This window comes from Cynocephalus volans, chromosome 2, assembly GCF_027409185.1.
Source record: "Cynocephalus volans isolate mCynVol1 chromosome 2, mCynVol1.pri, whole genome shotgun sequence".
Taxonomy (NCBI): domain Eukaryota; kingdom Metazoa; phylum Chordata; class Mammalia; order Dermoptera; family Cynocephalidae; genus Cynocephalus; species Cynocephalus volans.
Genome location: NC_084461.1, coordinates 133,407,840 through 133,430,670, shown reverse-complemented (window position 1 = coordinate 133,430,670; position 22,831 = coordinate 133,407,840). Strand labels below are relative to the sequence as shown.

The 22,831-nt window shown below is 44.0% G+C and overlaps 1 protein-coding gene across 1 annotated transcript in view; it reads left to right on the top strand.

Moving 5' to 3' along the window:
- Positions 1–22,609, top strand: part of IRGM (immunity related GTPase M) — a 33,704-nt gene extending 11,095 nt beyond the window's left edge. The window contains exons 2-3 of the mRNA XM_063087670.1: positions 18,604–18,724; positions 21,389–22,609. Of these exons, the coding sequence (XP_062943740.1) occupies positions 18,604–18,724; positions 21,389–22,609 (1,342 nt within the window). The remainder of the gene's footprint in view (positions 1–18,603; positions 18,725–21,388) is intronic.
- The last annotated feature ends 222 nt before the right edge of the window (positions 22,610–22,831 follow it).

The following is a 22,831-nucleotide window of genomic DNA, read 5'->3' as shown; positions in this document are numbered from 1 at the left end:
TGTAGCCAATTTATGTCTTTTAATTTGGGGAATTTAGTCTATTTACTTTCAAAGTAATTATTAATAGATGAGAACTTATTCCTATCATTTTGTTGATTGTTTTCTGATAGTCATGTATATCCTTTGTTCCTTTCTTCTTCTCTTATTTTTTTATTTCTATGGTTTGGTAGTTTTCTGCAGTGATAAAATTTGATTCCTTTGTCTTTCTAATTTTTGTATTTGCTCTACTGGTGAGTTTTATACTTTCACATGTAATCATCATGGTAGTTATTGTTCTTTTGCTTCCAGATGTAGGAATCCTTTAAGCATTTCTCATAAGGCCAGTCTAGTTGTAACAAATTTCCTCAATTTTTGCTTGTCTGGGAAAGACTATCTCTCATTAATTTTTGAAGGATAGCTTTACTTGGTATAGTATTCTTGCTGGCAGTTTATTTTTTTTCAACACTTTGAATATATCATCCCATTCTCTCCTGGACTACAAGTTTTCTGCTGATAAATCTGCTGATAGTCTAATATGAATTCCTTTATATTTGACTTGATGCTTTTCCCTTACTGTCTTTGGAATTCTCTTTGTCTCTGACTTTTCACAGTTGGACTATAATGTGCCTTAAATCCTTTTTCTGTTGAATTTATTTGGGAATCGTTAAGTTTCCTGGATCTGGATATCCATATCTTTTCCCAAGACTTGGTAAATTTTCAGGTATTATTTCATTAAATATGTTTTCTATGCATTTTTCCATCTCTTCCCTCTAGAACTACTATAATGAGAATATTTCTTCACTTAATGGTGTCCCATAAAACCTGTAGTATTTCTTCATTCTTTTTAAATTTTTTCTCCTCCTTCTCCTCTCTCACTCTTGCTATCACTCTCATCTCTCCCTGGGTTATTTTAAAAGACCCGTCTTCACATTCATGAATTATTTCCTTCAGCTTGATCTACTCTGTTGTTAAAGCTTTGATTGTATTCTTTATTCCATTCATTGAATTCTTCAGCTCCAAGATTTGTTTGGTTCTTTTTTTATGACATCTATCTCTTTGTGGAATTTCTCATCAGATGATAAATTGTTTTCTTTTTTTCATTGAATTGTCTATCTGTATTCTCTTATATCTTGGTGAGTTTTTAAAATGATCATTCATTTGAATTTCATTTCCAGCATTTGTAACTTTTTTCCCATGGGGTCTGTTCCTTGAGAATTATTGTGTTCCTTTGAAGGTGTCATGTTTACTTGATTTTTCATATTTCTTGGGTCCCTACATTGATATCTTCACATCTGGAGGAAGTCACTTCTTCCAATTTTACAAGGTAGCTTTCATAAGGAAAGAATTATTCCTGTAGATGGGTTCTAGGGATTCAGTTGGGTAAGTTGTGTTGGGTTTGGTTCTGAATGGACACAGTAGTATAATCTCTGTGCAGTTTTTTCAGTGCAAACCACATTAGCTATGTCTGCAAGTGCTTCAGTGGCCTAGGCTGTGGGAGTTTGTGGTGGAGTTGGCATGTCTTTGTTGTGGGTGGGCTTACTGGGCAAACCAGTTCTCAGGTCAAGGCTATGCACATGCACATAGTGGATCAGCCAACTTCAGGACTGTCATGTCAGGGGTGAACCTGCCATTCTGTTTCTCAGGCTGGGGGCACAAATGCATGGTGTGTCAGTGGCTCATGGCAGGTCCACTGGCTGGGGCTTTGGGTGTGCATTGGCTTGACAGGCTCGGGGGTGAGTCTACCTGGAGCAGGGTCACCTGGCTGTTCTCTGGTCAGGGGCAAGGGAACAGATGGCTGGTCCACTTAGGGTGGATCCACTGGGCTGTTTCTCTGGACTGGGGGTGCAGGCACACTGTACTTTAGTGGCTCAGAGGAAGGTCCATTCAGTGTGGTTCTGCTGGGCTGTTTCTCTGGGTCAGGGACATGCGTGCATAGCAGCTTGGGCAGCTCAAGGGCAGATCTGCCAAGGGTGGATCCACCTGGCTGTTCTCTTTCCAGGGATGCAGGAACAGGCATCTTGGCCGCTTGAGGGTGGTTCAGCTAGGGGCGAGGTGTGCTGAAGTTCTGCAAGCTTAGGTTGGCTACCCAGCTGTGCAGGACCAGAGTCACAGCCATTCCTGGGCCCAGACTCTGAGCAGCCAGGGTCACAGCATTGCACCCACCTGTAGGAGTGTGTTGGGATAACTGCAAAGCTTCAAGGCTGGAGAGGCACAATGGTTACTGGCCCCCAGAGCAGGGTGCATTCCCACAATGGCTCTGGTTTCAAGATGGTACCATGCTACATCAGCTTGAGTCATGGGGGAGTGGGGAATGCATAATATATACTTGTACTTTGAAGTAATGCAGCTGTGTGAATGTTAGGCAACTTCCCCTCGCTGAGCTCAGGGCTTGTGAAGACTGTGGGATTCTCCTCTAGTAGGGATTGCAAGTGTCTGCAGTGGAAATAGGTGCTGGTGGGGGCCTTCTGCTTGCTTTTTGCTTACAGGGGGAGGTCTCTTCTTGCCCTAAGCTGATCTCGGTGGGGGAGATGTGGCAGCTGAGGCAGTGTGCCTCTCTCCCTACTCTATGCTGCCAACCTGGGCTTTTGTGCTCCAGAGATCTCACCAGTCCCTTGCTGCACTCCAGTGCTCTCCCTCAGACACTCCAGTAGAATTTTAGTTGTTTATTTGTTGTTTTGGTCCTTTTTTGTTAGTGACATCTTTCTGATGACCCTCAGAGACGAGTTTTTGAACTGAGAGTATTCTAATTCCTGATAAGTGAGGCAGACTTGTTGATGACTGTATTAGTCTGTCTTTGTTGCTTATAACAAAATACCTGAAACTGGGTACTTCAGAAAGAAAAGCAATATTTATTGCTTACAGTTTCAGAGGCTGAGAAGTCCACAGTACAGGGAACACATCTGGTGAAGTGACTCTACAGTAATGTAGGGTCCCACATGGTAAGAATGGCAGAGCAGAGAGAGAGATAGCTCCTCATGCACTCTCCTTTTAAAGCCCTCAGAACCATGCCTGCAACCATCATTTAACCATCGATTAATCCATTTACTAAGGCATAGTCCTCACAATCTAATTACCTCTTCAAGGCCCTACCTTTCAATTACCATAAAAGGATTTCCCACCCTCTTAACACTGTCACAGTGGGGACTAAGCCTCCAGCACATGAAACTTTGGGGGGGACACAATTCAACCCATAATAGTGACTGTGGTAAGAATTGCATTAAACAAGAATAACAGATTTGAAATGAAAGATTAATCCTTCACCATTTAAGAATCTATTCATAAACCCCACAAATTTATAGTGTTCTTAGTCTTTCATATTTTAAACAGCATCTTGATACTGCAAATAAATGAGGAAGCATCTTGATATTGCAAAGGTTTGTGAACTTAAGCTTACATATGTGGAAAGAATGACAAAGTTGAGAATGTTCCATAATAAGATATTCAGTGGATTAAATGGAATAGATTATAGGAAACCAAAAAGTTAAACTGAATAATTCTACCAGTTACAAATTAACACTTTTTTTTTTATCTGTTAGAAATTATTTGTCTTTAATCTACTCTTGTAAAAATACTTGTAACCATTATGTCTGGGGGTAAAAATTATTTCTGACCCTGAAGCCCAATAATTTGCACAAATGGATTATAAACCAGACCAGTTGAAAATCAGTGTTCAGGAGTTTCAAGTTGTCAGAATTTTTTGTGTGCTTATGAGGTATTCTCGATAAGTTAGAGATATAACATTCAAAAAACTGGAAGGTGTTAGTCTAACTATCAAGGGGAAAGAAAGGATGAAAGAGGTAATAAACTACACACACAATTAGAAAGTACGAAATAAGATGGCAGGAATAATCCTTAATATAAAATTAATTTCAATAAATATAAGTGGATTCAGCTCACCTATTATAGTATATGTAAACAATCAACAAGATAAAAATAAAGTAAATCCAAAATTATTATACTTGAAACATACCCACTTAAAAAAGAGCAAGAAACAAAAAACAGGTAACTTGAGGTTAAAAAAAAAAGAAAAGTATAAAGTTAAAACAAAGATATGGTATTACTTGAAGAAATGTCAAGAAAACATAAGAATCAGGAGCACATGCACATTTTTATGAAAGTATTCATATATTACATGGATAGTCTCACTCATCACACGAGAATATTAATCATTATATTGCCTCTGTTACCACAGATTGCCAGTTTCCATCACCAGAGGAAATGATAAGTGAAATAGAGTGGATGTCGCCACGGGGTACAATGTGCAAGTAGGGAGGGAAAAGAATGGAAAGAAAAAAATACAAATAGCTCATTGTTTTAGGTATTCTTTTAAGATGTCCTCCAACAATCCCTGACTTGCATATTTACTCTATTGTATAATTCCCTTCCCCTCAGTGTTGTCAGAACCTACTTTTTGCTCCTAACTAATAGAATGTGGCAAAGGTGACTTCATGTTCCTTCCTTGATTTGGCTGAAAGAGATTGTGGTTTCACCTTGCTAGCAGACTCTCTCCCGTGCTAGCATTGATGAAGAAAACTGGCATTTTGCAGAGGCCTGCATGGCAAGGAATGAGAGCGGCCTCCAACCAACAGTTAGCAGGGAGCTGAGACTCTTATTCCAATAGTTCTCAAGGACCTAAACCCTGCCACCGCTATGTACATGAGCTTAGAAGATATGTGTTGCAAACATACATATAAATACAAGAAAACATATTAAAAGCATTGGAGCAGTTGAGTGTGGGCACTGGAGATAAAAGAGAATAGGATATAAATTTAAAAGGAACAACGGAACAGAGGAAGAAGAGACAGTCTTTGCCAGGACGAAGGAGGATAGTAGTTCATACAATGAGTGGTGGAATCCACTCCTGCCACTGTGCCTGGTGACTCAAAGAGCAAAAGATGAAAACAAATGGACTAAGCAATTTAGCTAAGACTCATACAAAATTAACATGAGTAAACCCAAGATAGCAAGAATAAAGAAAATAATAAAGGACAGAAATTCCTCTAAAGAGAGATTCTTAAAAAGATGGGAATAATTAGCAAAATTAGGGACTTTAAAATATAAAAAATTCAGCAAAAGAAGAGAAAATGAAGATAGGTAAGAAATATATTAGAGTTTGAATAGGAAAACAATGGCACATAAAATTCAAATGTAATAGAAATTTCAAAAGCCACACAAATTTATACCTGTAAGTACGAAACCAAATGAAACAGATACATTTCTATAAAACAAAAAGTGTTGAAATTAGTGAAAGCTCACACAGAAAACTATAGTAAATCAATGACAATCATAGAAAGAATTTTAAAACTTCCCTATATCAAAATAAGAGGTCAGACCCAAATGTTTTAAGATCTACAAAGTATCAAAGATTACAGTACATATGTGTTATGTAATATACATTTTAAAAAGAGAAAAAAACCTATTTTCAATGCTTAATTTATCTTAAATATGATATTACCCTGATGGAAAAGTTGAATAAATGAAAATAAGGGAAGAAAAAGTGACAGATCAACCTTAGTTATAATCATAGCTGGAAAATCGTTCTAAGTAAAAGCATTATCTACATGAAGGTGTAAATTTTATATGCATATATATACACACATACATATGTGGAGCATACCAGCATTAATAAAGCAAACGTGTTTTACAGGGCCTAACTTATAGCTTAGCAAGGCCACAGCCCTCTAGTTTAGGGAATAGCCTAACTTTTTAGAATTGCACATAGAAATGCTAAGCTTGGGAAAAACAGGACTAAAGTCTTTGTTATAGATAAAAAAAAATTGTAACACAGCAAAAATGCTTGCTGTTAGGGCAGATGTCCTTGGTGCTGCTACACCTCATGATGGGAAAGTACAACGATTATCTCATTGTTCTTTTTGTAACCACCTGTGTTCCTTTTCTGTAACTTTCTTTCCTGGCAAATAAAAACTGAGAGAGAAACCCGATTCGCAGTTACTCCCTGGATATTTCTGCTCTGGAAAGAATTCCTGCTGGGTATAACTGCTTTGGGCCTCTCACTGCTCTGGAGAAATGGGCTTTGAGTAATCTTTTGCATCTCCGTCACCCTGGAAGAGGTGACATACATACATACATGTATACATACATGCATATATACATGCATACATATGTAATCAAGTAGAAATGTATAAATAGTCAGTCATGAGTGTCATATTCTGGATGTCGGAGAAAGGAAGATTATTGTTGAAAAGGATTTTAACTAGCTCAGAATTGACATCCTTACCTTCTCTTCTCCCCAAACCTCTCTCTTTCTAGACCTCCCATCACAGTACATGGACCCTCACCATTAATAAGGAAACACAGAACAACCCTTATGGACATCCTTTATACCCCTATTTCTATCTAATCCTGTATTAAATTTGTAAGTAAACTTTATTGGTTATATCTCCAAAAAATGTTCTCAATTTGACCACTAGTCACACATCAACCACTCAATCTGCTCCAAGACCCATCATTTCCTGCCTGGATTTTGTCAATTGACCCTTAATTTTTTCCCCAGCCCTTGCTCTTTCCAACAACTTGGATTATCAAACATAGCCAGAGTTTTCCTTTTCAAGTATCATGTTTCATCATGTCATGTCACTCCTCTCCTTAAAGCACTCAAAAGGATTTTCATTCCACTGAGTGAAAATCTTTCAGATACACAATGCACCTACCACTCGCAACATATGTTTGAACTCATTTCCTACTTCTGGACCCCTTGCCTTCTGCATTCCAGCCACCCTGCCATTCCTGGGCCATGCTCTTACCTCAGGACCTTTGCACGGCACTTACTGTTCCTGCTTCCTTGATTGCTCCTCCCCTGATAGCCACATGGCTTGTTATTCAATCACCTTCCTCCAGGTTCTGCCCTAATTATGTCCATAGCACTTATTCTAATACATGTATTTTAAACTATTCTAGGGAGAGGCACTAAAGGAAGACAAAACAATTGGAAACATTTTACCATGTAAATAATATCCAAAAACATTTGCTTTACATCTTCCTTAACTTGAGTGATTAACTAAGACCATCAGTGAGCCAGTCCTGCCTTCCTGCTGCCAAAGCTCCCTCACTTCCAAACTGAGCATCCACATTTTCCATCCCATCCTCCTACATGTTTTGTAACCCATCAGTTCCTAAAAGAAAAGACATCTTTTGGGTCAGAAATCAAGTCTGAGTGAGCTTGCTGAATTACCTGAAAATCCTGTGTCTTGTCGATGTGCTCACTGCAGTTAGAGACAGGAACTCTACTTTGCCATGATCCAGTGCCTTCCCCTGAAATCCACCTCTGCTTAGCCCGTGCAAAGCACCAGATATAAGGCAGCTGGACAGGACTTGCTTACTCGCCAGACTTCTATCTCTCCACACCCTCAGTGTGGTGCTGACCAATCACGGAGGAGCATGGAACTAATCCCATTCCAGAATCTACTGCATTTCAGAGAATAGAAAAGTAAAACCAAGCTAGCATTTATTCTTTTTCCAGATAACTCAGTCAATTCTGAGAAAAGGAACCGATGGATCTGAGACAACAAATAAGCTGTCTGAAATATATGACTTGATAAGTAAGCCATAAATTTAACCACTTAATTACAAGGTTGGAATACCTTCAATAACCCCTGAAGGGTTATTTCCTCCGGATCCCTGACTCCACAAATGCAACTTGATTTCACAACAGAATTGCTGAGTCCTGTGCAAATGCCAATTACAGTCTAACCTTAGACGCTCTCTCTTTCCAGCCTCTATGAGTAAAAATCCTATTTCCTGACTACTGTAGATTTATTTCCCTCAGACCTGGTACTATTCTTATAGATGGGGGAGGGGGAGTTGGATAATGAGTGTGATAGTTTGCAGAGGAGCAGTGATAGACTTTGGATATATTGTCCCCCCAGATCGCATGTCAAAATCTGATCCCCAGTGTGGCAGTGCTGGAAACTGTTTGAGTCATGGGGGGCAGATCCCTCATTAATGAATTAATACTCTCCCTGGGGGTGGGAAGGCATAGTGAGTGAGTTCTCACTCTCTTAGTTCCCATGAGAGCTGGTTGCTTAAAAGACCCTGGCACCTCCCCTCTCTCTCTCGATTCCTCTCATGTGTTCTGCTTGCACCTACCATCTGCTGCCACATTTCACCATGAATAGAAGCAGCCTAAGGCCCACAGCAGGTGCAGCTGTCCCAGAGTCATGAGCCAAATAAACCTTTTCTCTTTACATATTACCCAGTTCCAGGTATTCTGTTATACAAAAACAGACTAATATAAGCAGTGAGAAGACAGCCAGAAAGGATAGAGAAATCAGTATTGGTGAAACTGCATAGCTTGGCACCTGAAAGACCCTGCCACACCAAATTATATAGCCTATGCTTCTCAGTAATTCCAGGAGGTGGTGGTGCTTATCCATATTTTAGTCAAAATAATTGAGACAGTCTAACAATTAAGTCACTTGCCCAAAATCACACAGAAAAGAGATGGAAAACCTGAGACTCAAAACCACCTTTTTTTGTTTTTGGTCATTAAGACAACAGTTTATTGAAGATGTCTATATGGTAGACAACCCTCTAGTGATGGAGATCCAGAGAGAAATAAAGCACAAACTCCAACCGATTTCATTTACCTTGAAATCTAGTGAGGAAGAAAATACTTCCAAGTTATTAGTAAATGGTTCCATGATCCTAAGTTCATCCTCAGGATACCCTGCTGGATCAATATTGAGTAGGATAGGGTCATAAGACAGGAGAGATCATCTAACACAAATAAAAATATCTGTTGTGCCACCATGGCCTGAGACCTACACATGTTTATTCATTTTGAGAAGAGAAACTGAGTATTGAAATGAACAGCCATTCTGGGTGGGGAAGAAATATCTGATGGAGACTCATATTGTCAGGTAGGGGAAGAGTTGCAAAGAAGGACTCAGAGGGATGCAGGATGTATGTCTTATTCCTGAGTCCTGGGAAAATTTTAACCACAGAATCACCTGGCCCCCATCCTTGCCCAGTTCATTTTTCTTTATCAACTGTCATCTTTTGCCAAAAATTTTAGGATGTGGGAAATGAGGATAGTATGGTCTGCTGATGCCCCTAGAATGTACACTACAGATCCTGCAGAAATATCCTCCCCCTGCCATTTATAAGCAAAGGCATGTGAGAGAGATCTCGGAAGACCAATATTAAATTCCATTTGGGACTTACACTTCCAGAGTATCTTCATGCACCTTTCCTCTTGATAAACCCAAAGTTTCCTTATTATTATACTCATCCTAAAGAAGAAAACAAGGTGATAGATTGTGACTGCCCAAGTGGCAGTTTTTAAATCAAACCCACTGTAAAAACATAATCCTTATATAAGATAAGCTCTTATTTGGGGGTCAAATAAACAGTCTGAAGATGAACACATTCATATTTTCCCAGGTTCTAAGAGGACCACACTTGGCTCTTCCAGAATGTGAAGGAGGCAGACTGTGTCTTTGTCAAAGCATGTTGGGGGAATTCTCCTTGAACTACACCTTCCCAGAGGCCAGGCTAGGCCTTCCTGGGCAGAGTATCTATCTTTGAAAAACCTCAAGTATAGACCTGACTCAGAATTAACCCCAGAAACACACTTAGTCCACACTCACCCCATGTCAAGCACCAAAGCTCCCTGGCCCTAAACCAGCCTTTGGGGCTGCCATGCCCCAGACTTTGGGGCCCATACTTTATTTACACTTTCCATACACAGTGCTATCTATCTCACTTACCATCTTCTGGAGGAAGTGTCATCTTTGTGAGTTCAGAGATGAGTTGTGGAGACATCACTGCCTAACTGAAGTGGTCACTGCTCACCAAGGCCGGGAGAGTTCAGTGAAATTTGTGTTTCAAAACTGTGGATGTGGACTTCCAGTCAAGATGGCAGAACAGACGGTCCCCAGCATCTCTCCCACAAATCAACAAATTTACAACTATAAAAAAGCAACAACAGCCAAGCTGGGGACGCTAGAGCTCAGGGGAAGAGGAAGAGAGACATAAATAGTGCGTGAAGGCAGGAGAAGTCACAATGAGAGAAAGAAAAAACCGCTCTGACCGTTTCAAGCCCCAGCTGCTTCCAGGCTGGAGCTGCTGAGTGCTCAGAGCAAGAGCTGGCAGAAGCCACAGCTGTGCCCTTCAGATGAAGTTGCTTGGAGGTGTCAGGGGAGAAGAGGGCCTTGGTGGCCCCCGGGTCAGCAAGACCACTAATAGGGTTCCCATGGACCCACATAGGAGCAAGGAGCCACAACAACTGAAAAAAAGGAGCCACTCAGTGGCCAGTGAGTCATCACAAGGGACTGATGCACAGCCCATCCCATGAAAAGTGTCTGCAGCACGGGCAGTGGGGGAGACAGGCCCACCAGGAAAACACTTGGACACAGCAAAGACAGCAGATCTGCACCCCAATCAGTGTAGGACCACTCAGAGAAGACTGGTCAGGAATATAGAATTGCATGGGGTGCAGTTTGATGAGAACACTCAGGCCTAGACCAGAGTTTCTATACAACCCAGGTGCACTGGATCTCTTGAGAGCTGGAAGTACCTATAAAATCAACCATTAAAACCCATGCTGCAAAAAAAGACTTCCCTACGGAATCAGCAGCAAAACAGCAATTTAGCTCAACCTCAGAGCCCAAGTGCTGGTCCCCACAGGAAGTTCCCCCATTTTAGAAGTAGCAAAGGACAACAAATTAGTTCCAGTGCAGAGTTTAAGTGGTGAGAACAGCAAATAATCCAAAACAGAACTGAAAGAAAAAAACAAAGTACCTGCAACCAGAGACAAAGTTTCATATTAACTAGTAAAGGTCTCATCTCACCAAAGAACACCTGTAACACCTAGAAGGACCAGAAGTCCCCTGGTTACCACATCAGAAATGGGGGAAGGCTGGGGGCCTCAGCAATGGCCCCCTGACACCTGCAACCAATCCTGAGGAGGGGGATGAGGGACTCGGCCACACACCCCCAACACACACAGCCAGCCCAGCAACAACCACCGAGCTGCAGCAAGAAGGGCCCCTGGTTCCCAAGCTAGGATGGTGGGGAGCGAGGGCTTTTGCTACACGCCCCCTGACATCTGCACCCAGCCCGGCAATGACCAAGCCACCGTTGGAAGCCCCCTGGTCTCCCCTATGGGAATGCGGGGGATGCCACAGGCCTCAATCCTATCCCTCCTCCTTCCTCCTTATTCCATCCCATTTTCTTCTTCTTTCCCCTCTCCCCCTGCCTCCCAACTGCTCTGCAACAACATCCTAGAATGTAAAAAATAGCATTAATAAAATTATATTTTAAAAAAATAAATAAATACATAAAATTCTAAGCCCCCCCCCCAAAAAAAAATCTGTGGATGTGGAGGCATGAGAGAGCTTCAGGAGGAAAATTTAATAGAGGTTAAATTTATAGATTGGCTAGAGCTTTGGAGGGAAAGGAGCAGGTGTCAGGACTCCTCAGTTTTGGAACTGCAGAATTGGATGAATGTTGGTGTTGTTCATAAGAGGGCAATAACTGGAAAAAATGACAACCGCCAACACTCCTATGTCTAAGCACGTAACATGAGTCACATCACTTCACATGTGCCACAACCCTAGGAGGAGGTGCACTATCACATTTCACAGATGAAGAAAGTGGGCATTAGATGGTAAGATTGCCCAAAGTTTAAAACAACAGTACAGGGAGCAACTAGGATTTCAATGCAGGCTGTGTGGACCAAAGTCCCTGCTTTCACCACCACCAGCTACTGAGAACCAGACATGGCCACAGACAAACAGTATCATTTTAGGAACAAAGGTCCTACATGCGTTAAGATAGTGTTTAGCTTTTCTTGAGTATGGAGTGTACTGTATAGAAACTATGGACTCAGATAAAAGATTCTCAGATTTGGACAGAGGTGAGCCAACTCTGCTCGGGATATGTGGGGCAATGCCACATGCTTGGGAATCTCAGCATGTGGGGCTTGGGGAGATGAGGTGGTAAGAGGCTTGAGCTCTAGTGTCAGGAAATGCCAGCTCCAGCAGCTGCTGTCCTAGCATGTGTGGCTTGCTACTGATTGTGAACTGTCTCCCCAGCTTGAGGACTTAGAGAATCCCTGACTTCTACTGTCACAAGAGGTTTCAAGTCCGGACCCAAGTCCTGCCCCTCAGAGAATCCATGGCACTTCCAGGAACTGGAAAGTGAAACAGTATCAATGTATTCCTTTCCAAAAGAGATTGACATTTTCAGGAACAGAATGTAAAACTGCACTCACATTTCCCTTGTTTAAATGGGTAAAAATATATCCTGTGAAAGTGAACTTAAAGGACCAAGTGGTCAGAAAGAAAATTATCACGAGGGACCCAGGCAGGGGTTCAACTCTCTCTGATTCTCATCCATTCTCTACTAACCCCAGGATTCACTCCCACATTTTCAAAAACTTGTAATGAAAGATCATCCTATAAAGCCTGATACAGATAAATCAAGTTTAGAACAGAAATTAAGTTTATCAGAACATACTAATAATATTGATTTGATCATTGCATGCTGTACATGAATACTGATAGTCAACTCTGTACACCATAAATATGTATAATCAAAAATAAACCAAAAAAGAAATTATTAGCAGCAAACAGAATTCCAGAAATAACAAATGACATGTGTGGTGCCAGCTGGGCATCATCATCCAGCAAACCCTTCCTGGGCAGCCGTACACCAGCAGGTGACACAGATGGAAAGATGAACCACCCTGGGCCATCCTTGAAGGGAACACTATACATGACATTTTCATTTTGATTAATATAAGCAATAGCACTTTACCCAGCCAAACCTGTTATTCCTGTGGAGATGTAGGAGGTGAAAGGATGCAGAATGAGGCTGAAGAAAGACTGTGCTTCGAGTCCCAGCCCCTCTCAGGGTCTGTCGCTGCATGCTCTCTGTCTTTCCCCATCAGGTCAGACATCAGAGGAGGAAGCTTCCCCATGTCAAACATGTCAATGTTGACCAAAGACACATTGAGGGGATGCCATACAGAGCACAGGCCTCCTCTCCTCTCAACTTCTGCAGGAAGACTGAGGTGTCCACTGCTGAAAGTGTCCTGGGCTCCTGAGCTAGGGCAATGGGGAACTGAGGGCCTCAGCCATGCCCCGCCCTCACGTCCACATCCAGCCCATCAATGACCAAGCTGCCACTGGAAGTCCCCTGGGCTCCCCTGCTGGAATGAGAGGGGTGCCATGGGCCTTGATCACACCCCCCTCCTTTCCCTGTTCTCCCACCTTATCCCCTTCCCCCTTTCCCTCTCCCTCTCCCCCAACTGCTCTGCAGAAACATCTTAGGATGTAAAAAAAATAATAAATTTTTTAAAAGATGAAAAAAAAATTTATGTAGCAGGGCACATGTACACGAATGTGATAGCAGCAGTGTTAATAATAAGCCAAAAATTGTAAACAACCCAAATGCTCACTAATAGTAAAAATGAATAAACTGTATTAAATGCAAAAAAAAAAAATCAACACTTTTTTATTTGCTCATGCTTTATTATTTTAAAATGACTCAGAAGAGTTGAATAACTTGGTTACATCACACAGATAATAACTGGCAGAGTCCAGATGCAAGCCTCCACAGTTTTCCTCCAGAGTGCAGTGTCTATGCCACCAAACAACATGGTTTTTACAGAAGCTAGAGAGACCATTTTTTCTGTTTTACAACTAGGATCAAAGAAGTGCTTGCAAAGTCCTTTGAAACTTGGCTTGCCGTGGCTGAATGGGGCTGGACAGTGATGGCAAGAGATACAGGGACCCTTGTTGTGAGTAAAACCTGCATGGGGCTCTTCAGAACGCAGGGAACCTCAGGGGTGTTCTTAGTGTGGCTCCCATGGCTCAGAGAAGTATCAGTGCTGGTGAGTATCCAAAGACTGAGGCCCAAGGATGAGATAATGAGCTCCAAATCTCTCACTGGGTGGAAGATTGAGATTCACACCTAGGTTTTTCACACTAATCAAAGTATATGGAACATAAAACCCTAATTTGGCTATTAAATAGTGGGAGAGTGCTGGAATTTAAACTAGAGACTCTGGCTTTTTCTTGAAACCTTCATATATTAACAAGAAAATGAATGTGAAATTAGATTGTGTTTTCTCCTCTTTCCAACAAAGCAGATATTCCAAGAAGTAGGAAAGTGAAAGTCTCTCTGACCCCTAGTCAGGCTACCCTGCATAGATGGCTTAGTGATAGAGGGCAGGGGAAGAAGCCCATTGGGACAGGGCTAGGGCTCTCAGTGACTGAGAGGTCACTTTGCACCAATCCCTGATTACTGAACAAGTCTTCAGTAAGTGGAGTTGGTTTGGGGGATGGAACAGGATTCTGGGGTCAGTGCAAATGCCTGTGAGAGCTTCCTCCTTCCCCTGCCCTGCACAGTCCCTGGGGTCTCTCTCCCTCCACAGTGAGTGCTGGTCAGGCTGAGATCTCTCCTCTACCCATGCTCCTACTCATGGGAGCTGAGCTGGCTTTTAGTCATAAGGAGCACAGGGAAATGAATTGCGGTATCTGCTATGGGGCCACTGAAAGCAATCTGATTCCTTCTTGTGGGGAAAATAGGATAATTTAGTTAGGGTCCCTCGGCTCAGGTCTGGTTGGGGGTCGAGCAGCACATTTCTTGTAAACAAGTTGTGTGTGGCTGGAGTTAGTGCGCATGTGCACCCATGTATCTTTTTAGTTTGTTGCTTTTTGTGTGTTCTTCAACTTGTGAAGCAGAGCTGGCCGGCAGAGCTCACGTCTAAAAATAGAGCATGTTTACTCTGCTGGCAGCTGCTCAGTTTTCAGTTTTTCTTCAGACTTTGCCAGTAGCAGTTGAGTTTCTGAGTTTTCTCTTTGTACTGCCTAGCTCCTAGACATGTGTGTGCTGAATAAAGACTGTTACTACTTCAACCAAGGCTCCAAGGACCTTTTTGCTGGTTATCTAGCTCACAGACCTGCATGTGAAGGGTTTGTGAACGGGCTTGAGGGGTCCGTGAGCTCCAGACCCAGCCCTAGCTCTACACCTCTCATCGCTGCCCCCTATACCAGTGCCCCGGTAGGGACAGGTGGTACTCCCTACTCCCCAGTAGTTGGCTGAAATATTACACAGATTCATTAATTCTCTGGCCATGCCCAGGGAATATCCTCTCTCCTGGTCACACTCGGGTAATCAGAAGTCCAAACATTCTAATAAACAAACCTTAGGCCCTTGTCAAACTTAAACTTTCCTGTCCCAGCTCAGTCCCTTCTCAGATTGAAAAATCAGCATTAAGGACAAGAAAAGAGTCATCTTCTGGACTTTTTCTTCCTCCACCTCCTCTGCTTCTAGTCTCAGTCTCTCCTGTTTGGGACCCTTACAAGACGTGTGTGTACGGGCATGGGTTGGGGTGGGTAGAGGAGAGGAAAGGTAGCTATAAAAAGTGAGGGACGATGGTGCTCCCTCTGATATCCCCTTTGGGGTCTTTGGGACAAGCAAAGCCCCAATCCACAGGCCTCCTATTGCTTGTTCATTCTCCGCAACAGGTGTGCAGCCCCAGTCTCTTTTGGCTGAGGTTGTCTTGCCCTGAGACACCTATGTCCTGTCCACTGGGTTCTTCTCTCATGTCCTTATTGTTGGCCTTTGGTGAAATCACATCCCAATGCTATTTAAAGTGATCCCTATTGTCCTGTCTCCTCAACCTGACAGTTGTCCCTGGAAAGAAGTTAAGGGTACCAAAGCCAATTTCACACTCTCATAGCTGCGTAAGTGGCTTTGCAACTTCTTAGCCCTGCAAGTCCCTAGAAAACTGATGCACTGTATCATCTGGTTACAATCTCACAGCCCCTTTGCTCTGTGGCATCTCTTCACTTACTCCAAACTCCCTGGGGAGCTTTTCTTACTGTCCTCATTTAAAACAGAGGGAATAAGAATCACCAAGCAGTTAAGCAGCCGCTCAGGGTCCCATAGCAAGTAGTGAGTAGTGTTGGGACACAAACCCTGACCTTCTCATGTTTGCGAGTTGTCTTAGTCCATTTGAGCTGCTATAACAGACTCGGTAATTTATGAACAACCAAAATTTATTACTGACAGTTCTGGAGGCTGGCAAGTCCAAGATCAAGGTGCCAGCAGATTCAGTGCCTGGCGCGGGGCCCTTCCCCACAGATGGGGCCTTCTATGTGTCCTCACACAGCAGAAGGAGAAAACAGGTTTCCCCAAGCCTCTTTTATAATCCCATTCATGAGGGTAGAGCTTTCATGACTCAGTCACCTCCTAAAGGACCCACCAATACTACTGCACTAGTAATTAGGTTTCAATATACAAATTTTGGAGGACACAAACATTCAGACCATAGCACTGTCAAACAGGGCCCTGTCCACACACGGCCAAGATCGGAGGATACAAGGCAAGCAACACAGGTGTGGTGCCCAGGGTTTTGAGTTTGTAGCCTAGTGCAGAACACATATTAGACCTGGGCAGGGGCCAGGCAACCCCAGGGAGACAGCTCTTCTACGTGTTTATACTTATCTGTGGCTCCAGGCCTCACCTGGGGGGTGAATGTTAACCATTGCGCAGGACTCACAGGCTCTGGGCCCCAAAGGCAGGCAGGGCCCCTTACAGGACTTACTGGCAGCAAAAGTGGCCTCTGCACAGGCAGCGGGAATCCCAAGGACACCTTTCTCCCTGCCCATCTGGAGCAGGGCCAGCATCACTCCACCATCTGTACCACTTGGATCCAGGCACCTCTAGGCATGAGGAAACAAAACCGTTTCCACTCCTGCCTTTCAAGAAAGAGAGTTGTTTCTGGGAATAGAAAGTGAAACCTGCCCTCAACTGGTCCCCCTCCTTGTGGGAGTAGGGGGTGTGGCTAGGGGAAGAGTACTTTAATATGGAGAGAGGAGGCAGCCAGAGCTAGCTGAACCACCAGCAAGTGCAGGAGGGTAATGCCTGCCCGTCACTCTATTATTTTCAGATCCTCTTCTTGAGGAGTTTCTCTGCTCTTCCTACAATAACTCCAGTCTCTCACTTCCATCTTTCTGGAGCAAACTGGGCCTGGAATCAAGTCTTGGATAGTCCTCCGGGAACTGCCTCTGTCTGGAAAGGCAGTGATCACTTCCCCAGGGAAAGTACCAGGAGCTCCCTCTGACTTCTGTTCACAGATACTCTGCTTCCAGAACCGGTAAGTGAGAGGCTCATAGGTGGGAACTTGGGCTACTGTTAAAACAGTAAGAGGTGAATCCCTGACACTGAGGAGAGGTAAGCTTTGGGTCTGGCTTATTTCATTTCAGTGACGAGTTCAGAGCAGGTCTCCTGCCTCACGTTCATCAGGGACCCGAGTACAACACTCCCAAATACTTTTGCCCCTCCAGACCCCACCAACCTCCAAGTGGGGGGGGGGGCAATGCATCGCTCATCTAGATGCCCCTGGCATTAGGAGTTTTCTGGTAGGGACTGATTTGGACAAACAAAGCAGGATGTGCCACTCATATTCCCTAGAGGCTAAGTTGGAAGCTCTTGATATTTAACAGGTAGACGGCATCCTGAGAGCAGGCTCAAACACAGGCAATGTCAGGATAGCCTGGAATAGTCTGTCAATTAGTTCACCAGGCTGGACCACCCAAGGAATAGGAACCAGGGAGGTGAGTGTTCAGAGATTAGGTGTCTAACTGACTCTCAAATTCCTCTAAATTAAAATGTTTATCTGCAGTGGAGAGCCCTGTCCTTACAACAGGGCACTAAATCTTTCCTTTGTAAATGATGTTTATGAGTGTGTGTGTGTGTGTGTGTGTGTGGGTGTGGGTGTGGGTGTGTGTGTGTGTGTGTGTGTTAGGCTAAGGGAAGAGAGAGGTGGCAGTTTCCTTAATCTTCAGAAAATGCCCTGTCCAGCACATGTGCCATTGATCCTGTGGAAATTTGTCGTGCCGTTCTGGAATAAATAATCACATTGATTTTTCCCTCAGCCTTTTCTGATAATGATCAAATAGTGAAAAGCCTGGGATTTGGTTCACATTGGTTTCTGGGTTCGTGAATTTCTCTGATGCCCCAGACTCCACATCTGTGCTAAGGCCAGATCCTACTTTGCTATAAATACCTTTGTTTGGGAATCAGGATAATTGGACATGGAATAAACTACATATAACCTTACATTGGGAATCCACTGATCTGTGTTCTTCATTCTGCATGCCTTGGCTCATGCAATTAATCTAGTGGGTTATGGCCAGCATTATAAAACAAACAAATGAAAGAAAGAACATTTATAGAATGGGATAGAATGGAACAGAACAGAACAGAATAGAAGATACCAGAGTATAGACTGGATATAAGGCAGATCGTTTTGTGATGCCTTCAGTTCACTATCGTGCATGTGTTTGTGTGCATGTGCACTTGGTTCCTATGTGAAACATATCCCTTACTGGAAGTCTCATACAGTAAATTTAAGAAGATGCTCCTTACAGTGGCTGCTTCTCCTTTCTTGGCATGGCTGCCACTCTCTAGTTGAACATGATCCCTGGACTGCCTTTAGAAGGGCCTCCTCCTCTTCCACAAGGACTCCTCAGCCCCCGTCTAAAGGAGGGTATTCAGCAATATCATCTGGGCAGGATACTCAAAGAGCAGAGCTTGGGGGCAATTGCAACCCAAGCTGAATTCTGACGACCTCCCCTAAACTTGAAGGTCAGTGCTCTTGGAGGCTTATACATACAAAAACACAGTCACATGGACACCTCCTGGAAGACAGTCCACCCTCATGCAGAGAAACCATGCCATCCCTGGCCTGGCAGTGACACATGATCTGGTAGGCACAGCCACAGAAGAATCCTGGGTTTGGTGCTCAGTCAGCCCAGTGTGAAGCTGGTGAACTTCCACTGCGGGCATAGGACCAATGGATCATATGAGCAAGGACTGGAGCCTAGATGGGGGGCTGGAGCTGCAGGGTCCAAGGGTCTCTTCCACAGAGCTCAGCACTGGTGAACAGGAGGGCAGACAGCTTTGGAGATGCTGGCTCGGTTTACAGGCATGGTCACAGAAAAAGTCTGGGAAAGTACAGAGTTTTGTGCCGACCTCCCACACCTATTGTGGGCAGTCAATACCCTTCCCTAGCCAGTACCCAGCAGAGTGTTCTTTAAATGAGATGTGTGGGAGTAGGCTCCGTGCTCAGCAGGCAGACAGAGTCTAGAAAAGAACATTAATTTATCTGTCAACTGGTAAGTTAACAATGTACAAAAAGTGTATTGTTTCATTAATCTACAAAAATATGTTGCACACCTGTTGGAGACACTCGGGGTACCCCAGTGAAGAGTCTAATGGAAATATTTTATGGTAAGTGCCAAGACCTGCATATGTATTAATATGATGCCAAGCATTTAATACCAAGTGAAACAGTCCTTTCTGGGACTATTTAGGTTAAAAAATGTCCCAGCCAAGGGCCCCAGTGACATCTCCCAACTCCATGTGCTCCTGTTCCAATCCCCTGTGCACCTCTCAGGTACATCATTGTGGGGAGGAAGAAGGGGAGTGCTAGATTCCTCACCTTAACCAGCCCATCAGCTATGCATGGAGAGACATGTGGGGAAACTTCTTCTGAAAGACAGACCTCCCTACTCCGTCCTCCTGCCAGGCTGCTGAGGGAGTCCACTCCAACCTGGTGACCGTCCTACTCCCTTCCCTCCAGATTCCATAGGTTACCTCTTCCCCTTTGTGGATTAGCTAAAAGCAGTCATATCTGAGTAGCATTTGATGAAAAGAAACGAGTTATTACTATGAACCAAAATTATTATTGTTACAACTGAGATACTTTACGTAGCGGCCACAGAGGAAGTCTGACCTGGGCAAAGTCAACCACCAGTTGCTGCCTTTGCCGGTGTGGCCCCAAGAAATTGAAGACTCATGTACAGTCCAAAGTACAATGGCTCTCTGATCCATTTCCTCTGATAGATCCTCTCCTCATATCTTATAAGTGGCCATCTGGAGCCAGTCCTCTGTTTCCTCGGCCCTCTACTAAGGGCAAAGTACTGGGTAGAACCATTGTCCTGGGCACTCAAGAGGCAAAGTGCTGTGTGTTCATGGGTGTGTGAGCACATATCCTATGGGAGGGTGTGTGGGCATGTACACACCAAGCATGAGTGAGTGTCTGTGGGTGAGAGAACAGGAGTGAGCCTGAGCGAGTGTATATGTATGTGCACAGAGTGAGACTGTGAGTACGTATACACCAAACATGAATTTGCATGAACATGTGACCATGAGTGAGCATGTGTGGATGAGTGTGGGGGAGGTTAAGTGAACATGTTGCAGCCTGAGTGAGCATGTATGAGTGTGCGCAGTGAGGATGAATGAGCGTGTGTATGCAGCAGTGTTTACTTATGTCAGGTGGAGTATATCAGGATGTGTGAGTATGAATGAGTGTGGGGGTGTGGACTGAGTGTGAGTGAGTGTGCACGTGTGCATGCCAAGGGTGAGTGTGTGTATGTGTGAGCAGGGTTGGTCACGGGTGAATGCACACAACAAGCTTGTGTTCCAGTGTGTGCGGGGAGTGTGAGTGGGTGCACGGGTGAGTGCACACAACAAGCTTGTGTTCCAGCGTGTACGGGGAGTGTGAGTGGGTGCGTACACAGTGTTGTGAGTGTGTAAGTGTGTGTTCACATTGAGTGTTTGAAACAGGCCTGCTCGGCTACTTTAGGAGCAGAGAATCTTCTTTTACTCAGTACCACATACCTTGCTTCATGGGAAACCTGGAAGAGCCCGGTTTGGGGATGCAGCGATCAATTGTTTAATCACTGCCTTGACGAAGGGCAGAGCATTTAAGAAGACTCCCTTCCTCCCTCACTTCAATGGGGGCCCAATATGACCACACAGTGGAAGCTCAGGGAAGGTAAAAGAAGGCGGCTTACTTCACACATCTGGCAGGATTTCAGTATTACTTTGCACGTGTGCTCTCCTGCCTGATGAGGAAGGTCACGTTTTAAACAGGGACAGACAATGGGAGCTGGATATTTCTTGCCCTTTGGCGCCACCTACTGCAGAGATATATATAGGTGAGTGTTACTTGCCTGGTCTTTTCCTGGTCGTGAAATACTTGCATGTACGGAAATTATGAAGGAGAAGAGCTATGGTAGGATATAGTAAAAAAGTAAAAGACAACAAACTCTTGTGGTGCTTCTTGGGAGACTGGGTCCATTCTGCTGCTCAGTTCCTCTCTCCACATTCCTGCTGTGGAGGCTGACGATCGCAGGCACAAGCCTCAGCGCGCCATTCCTCAAAGGCCCTCCCTTTCTTGCTCCCTGAAGGGAAGTGCACGTTGCTTGAATGAGCACTTTTTGCTTGCTTTGTTTTTAATCTGAACATCTTTGCTGTAGTCTTTGTGGATAGATAAAACCCTGAACTGGGGGTGCTAAGTTAGGTGATTCTTGGGCACCCTGTCGTGTCTGTTCACCCTAACTCTCCTGCTCTTCTACTTCTGCAGGTGACTCTACTGCTCACCGATATGACAGAGTTCCCACTGCCCCCTCACACTGCATTATCTGCATCCTTAACCTCTGTTCTGCCACACCTTAAGGGTTGTGGTGTTCCATACGAGGCAGAGGCCATGAACATTGAGAAAGCCTTAGCAGACGGGAACTTGCTGGAAGTGGTCTCTGCCATCAGAGAGACTGTGCAGAGAGTGTCCAGGACTCCAGTTAACATTGCTGTGACAGGGGACTCTGGCAATGGCATGTCCACCTTCATCAACGTGCTTCGGAACATAGGACATGAGGAGGCAGCGTCGGCACCCACCGGGGTGGTGAAAACTACCCAAACATGTGCCCCCTATTTATCTTCCCATCTTCCAAATGTGGTGCTGTGGGACTTGCCTGGCACAGGGTCTGATACTGAAACTCTGGAGAACTATGTGATGAAGATGCAGTTCAGCCAGTACGACTTCTTCATCATCATAGCATCTGAACAATTCAGCATGAATCATGTGATGCTTGCCAAAGCCATCCAGGACATGGGAAAGAAGTTCTACATTGTCTGGACCAAGCTGGACATGGACCTGGGCGCCAGTACCCTCCCAGAAAGGCAGCTACTGCAAACTATCAGAGAAAATATTCTGAAAAATCTCCAGAAGGAGCAGGTATGTGAACCTCCCATATTCCTGGTCTCCAACCTTGAACCTTTGTTGCATGACTTCCCAAAGCTTAGATATACCTTGCAAATGGACCTCTCCAAAATTAGGTGCCATGGCCCTCTTCAAAACCTGTACCACACTTGTGAGAAGATTGTTAATGACAAAGTGACCTCCCTGCAGAAGAAAATAACCACAGAATCCTTCCAGGATGCCTTTGGCATCTTGGATGCAGATGACGTGGCAGAGTGTCTGAAAGCCTATCGATTGTTCTTTGGTGTGGCTGATGAATCCCTCTGGCAGGTGGCAGAGGTAATGGGGAGCTCACTCACAGACTACACAGACGTCATGATGTGCTGTGATGTGCAGGGTATCAACAGAAAGGACTGGAAACTGATTTGCATGACTTGGACCGTCATGAAGTCATCCCTCAGCCTTCTTGGCTACATCCCATGGTTAGGTGATTATATCACCCACTACTTCAGACAAATGAAACAGAATTGCTTTCTTCAGATAGTTGCCCAGGACACCAAGACTATCCTAAAGAAAGTCATGAACGACTCCATCATCCCACAGTAGAAGCCAACTTGGGAAAAATCCAGCAGTTTCTTTGTCAGGTGGCGCTAAGGACCCCTGGGGGTTTTCTTCTCAGTAGCGTACACTTTTCCCCACTATAAATCAGAGAGATTTAAGTTGATATTTTCTTCTATTTCTTAGTGTTATAAATTCCTTGAAATAAATTATGAAAGTTGCTCATCTTCTTAGCACAAATCATAATCTACCATTTATCTGAATGGAACA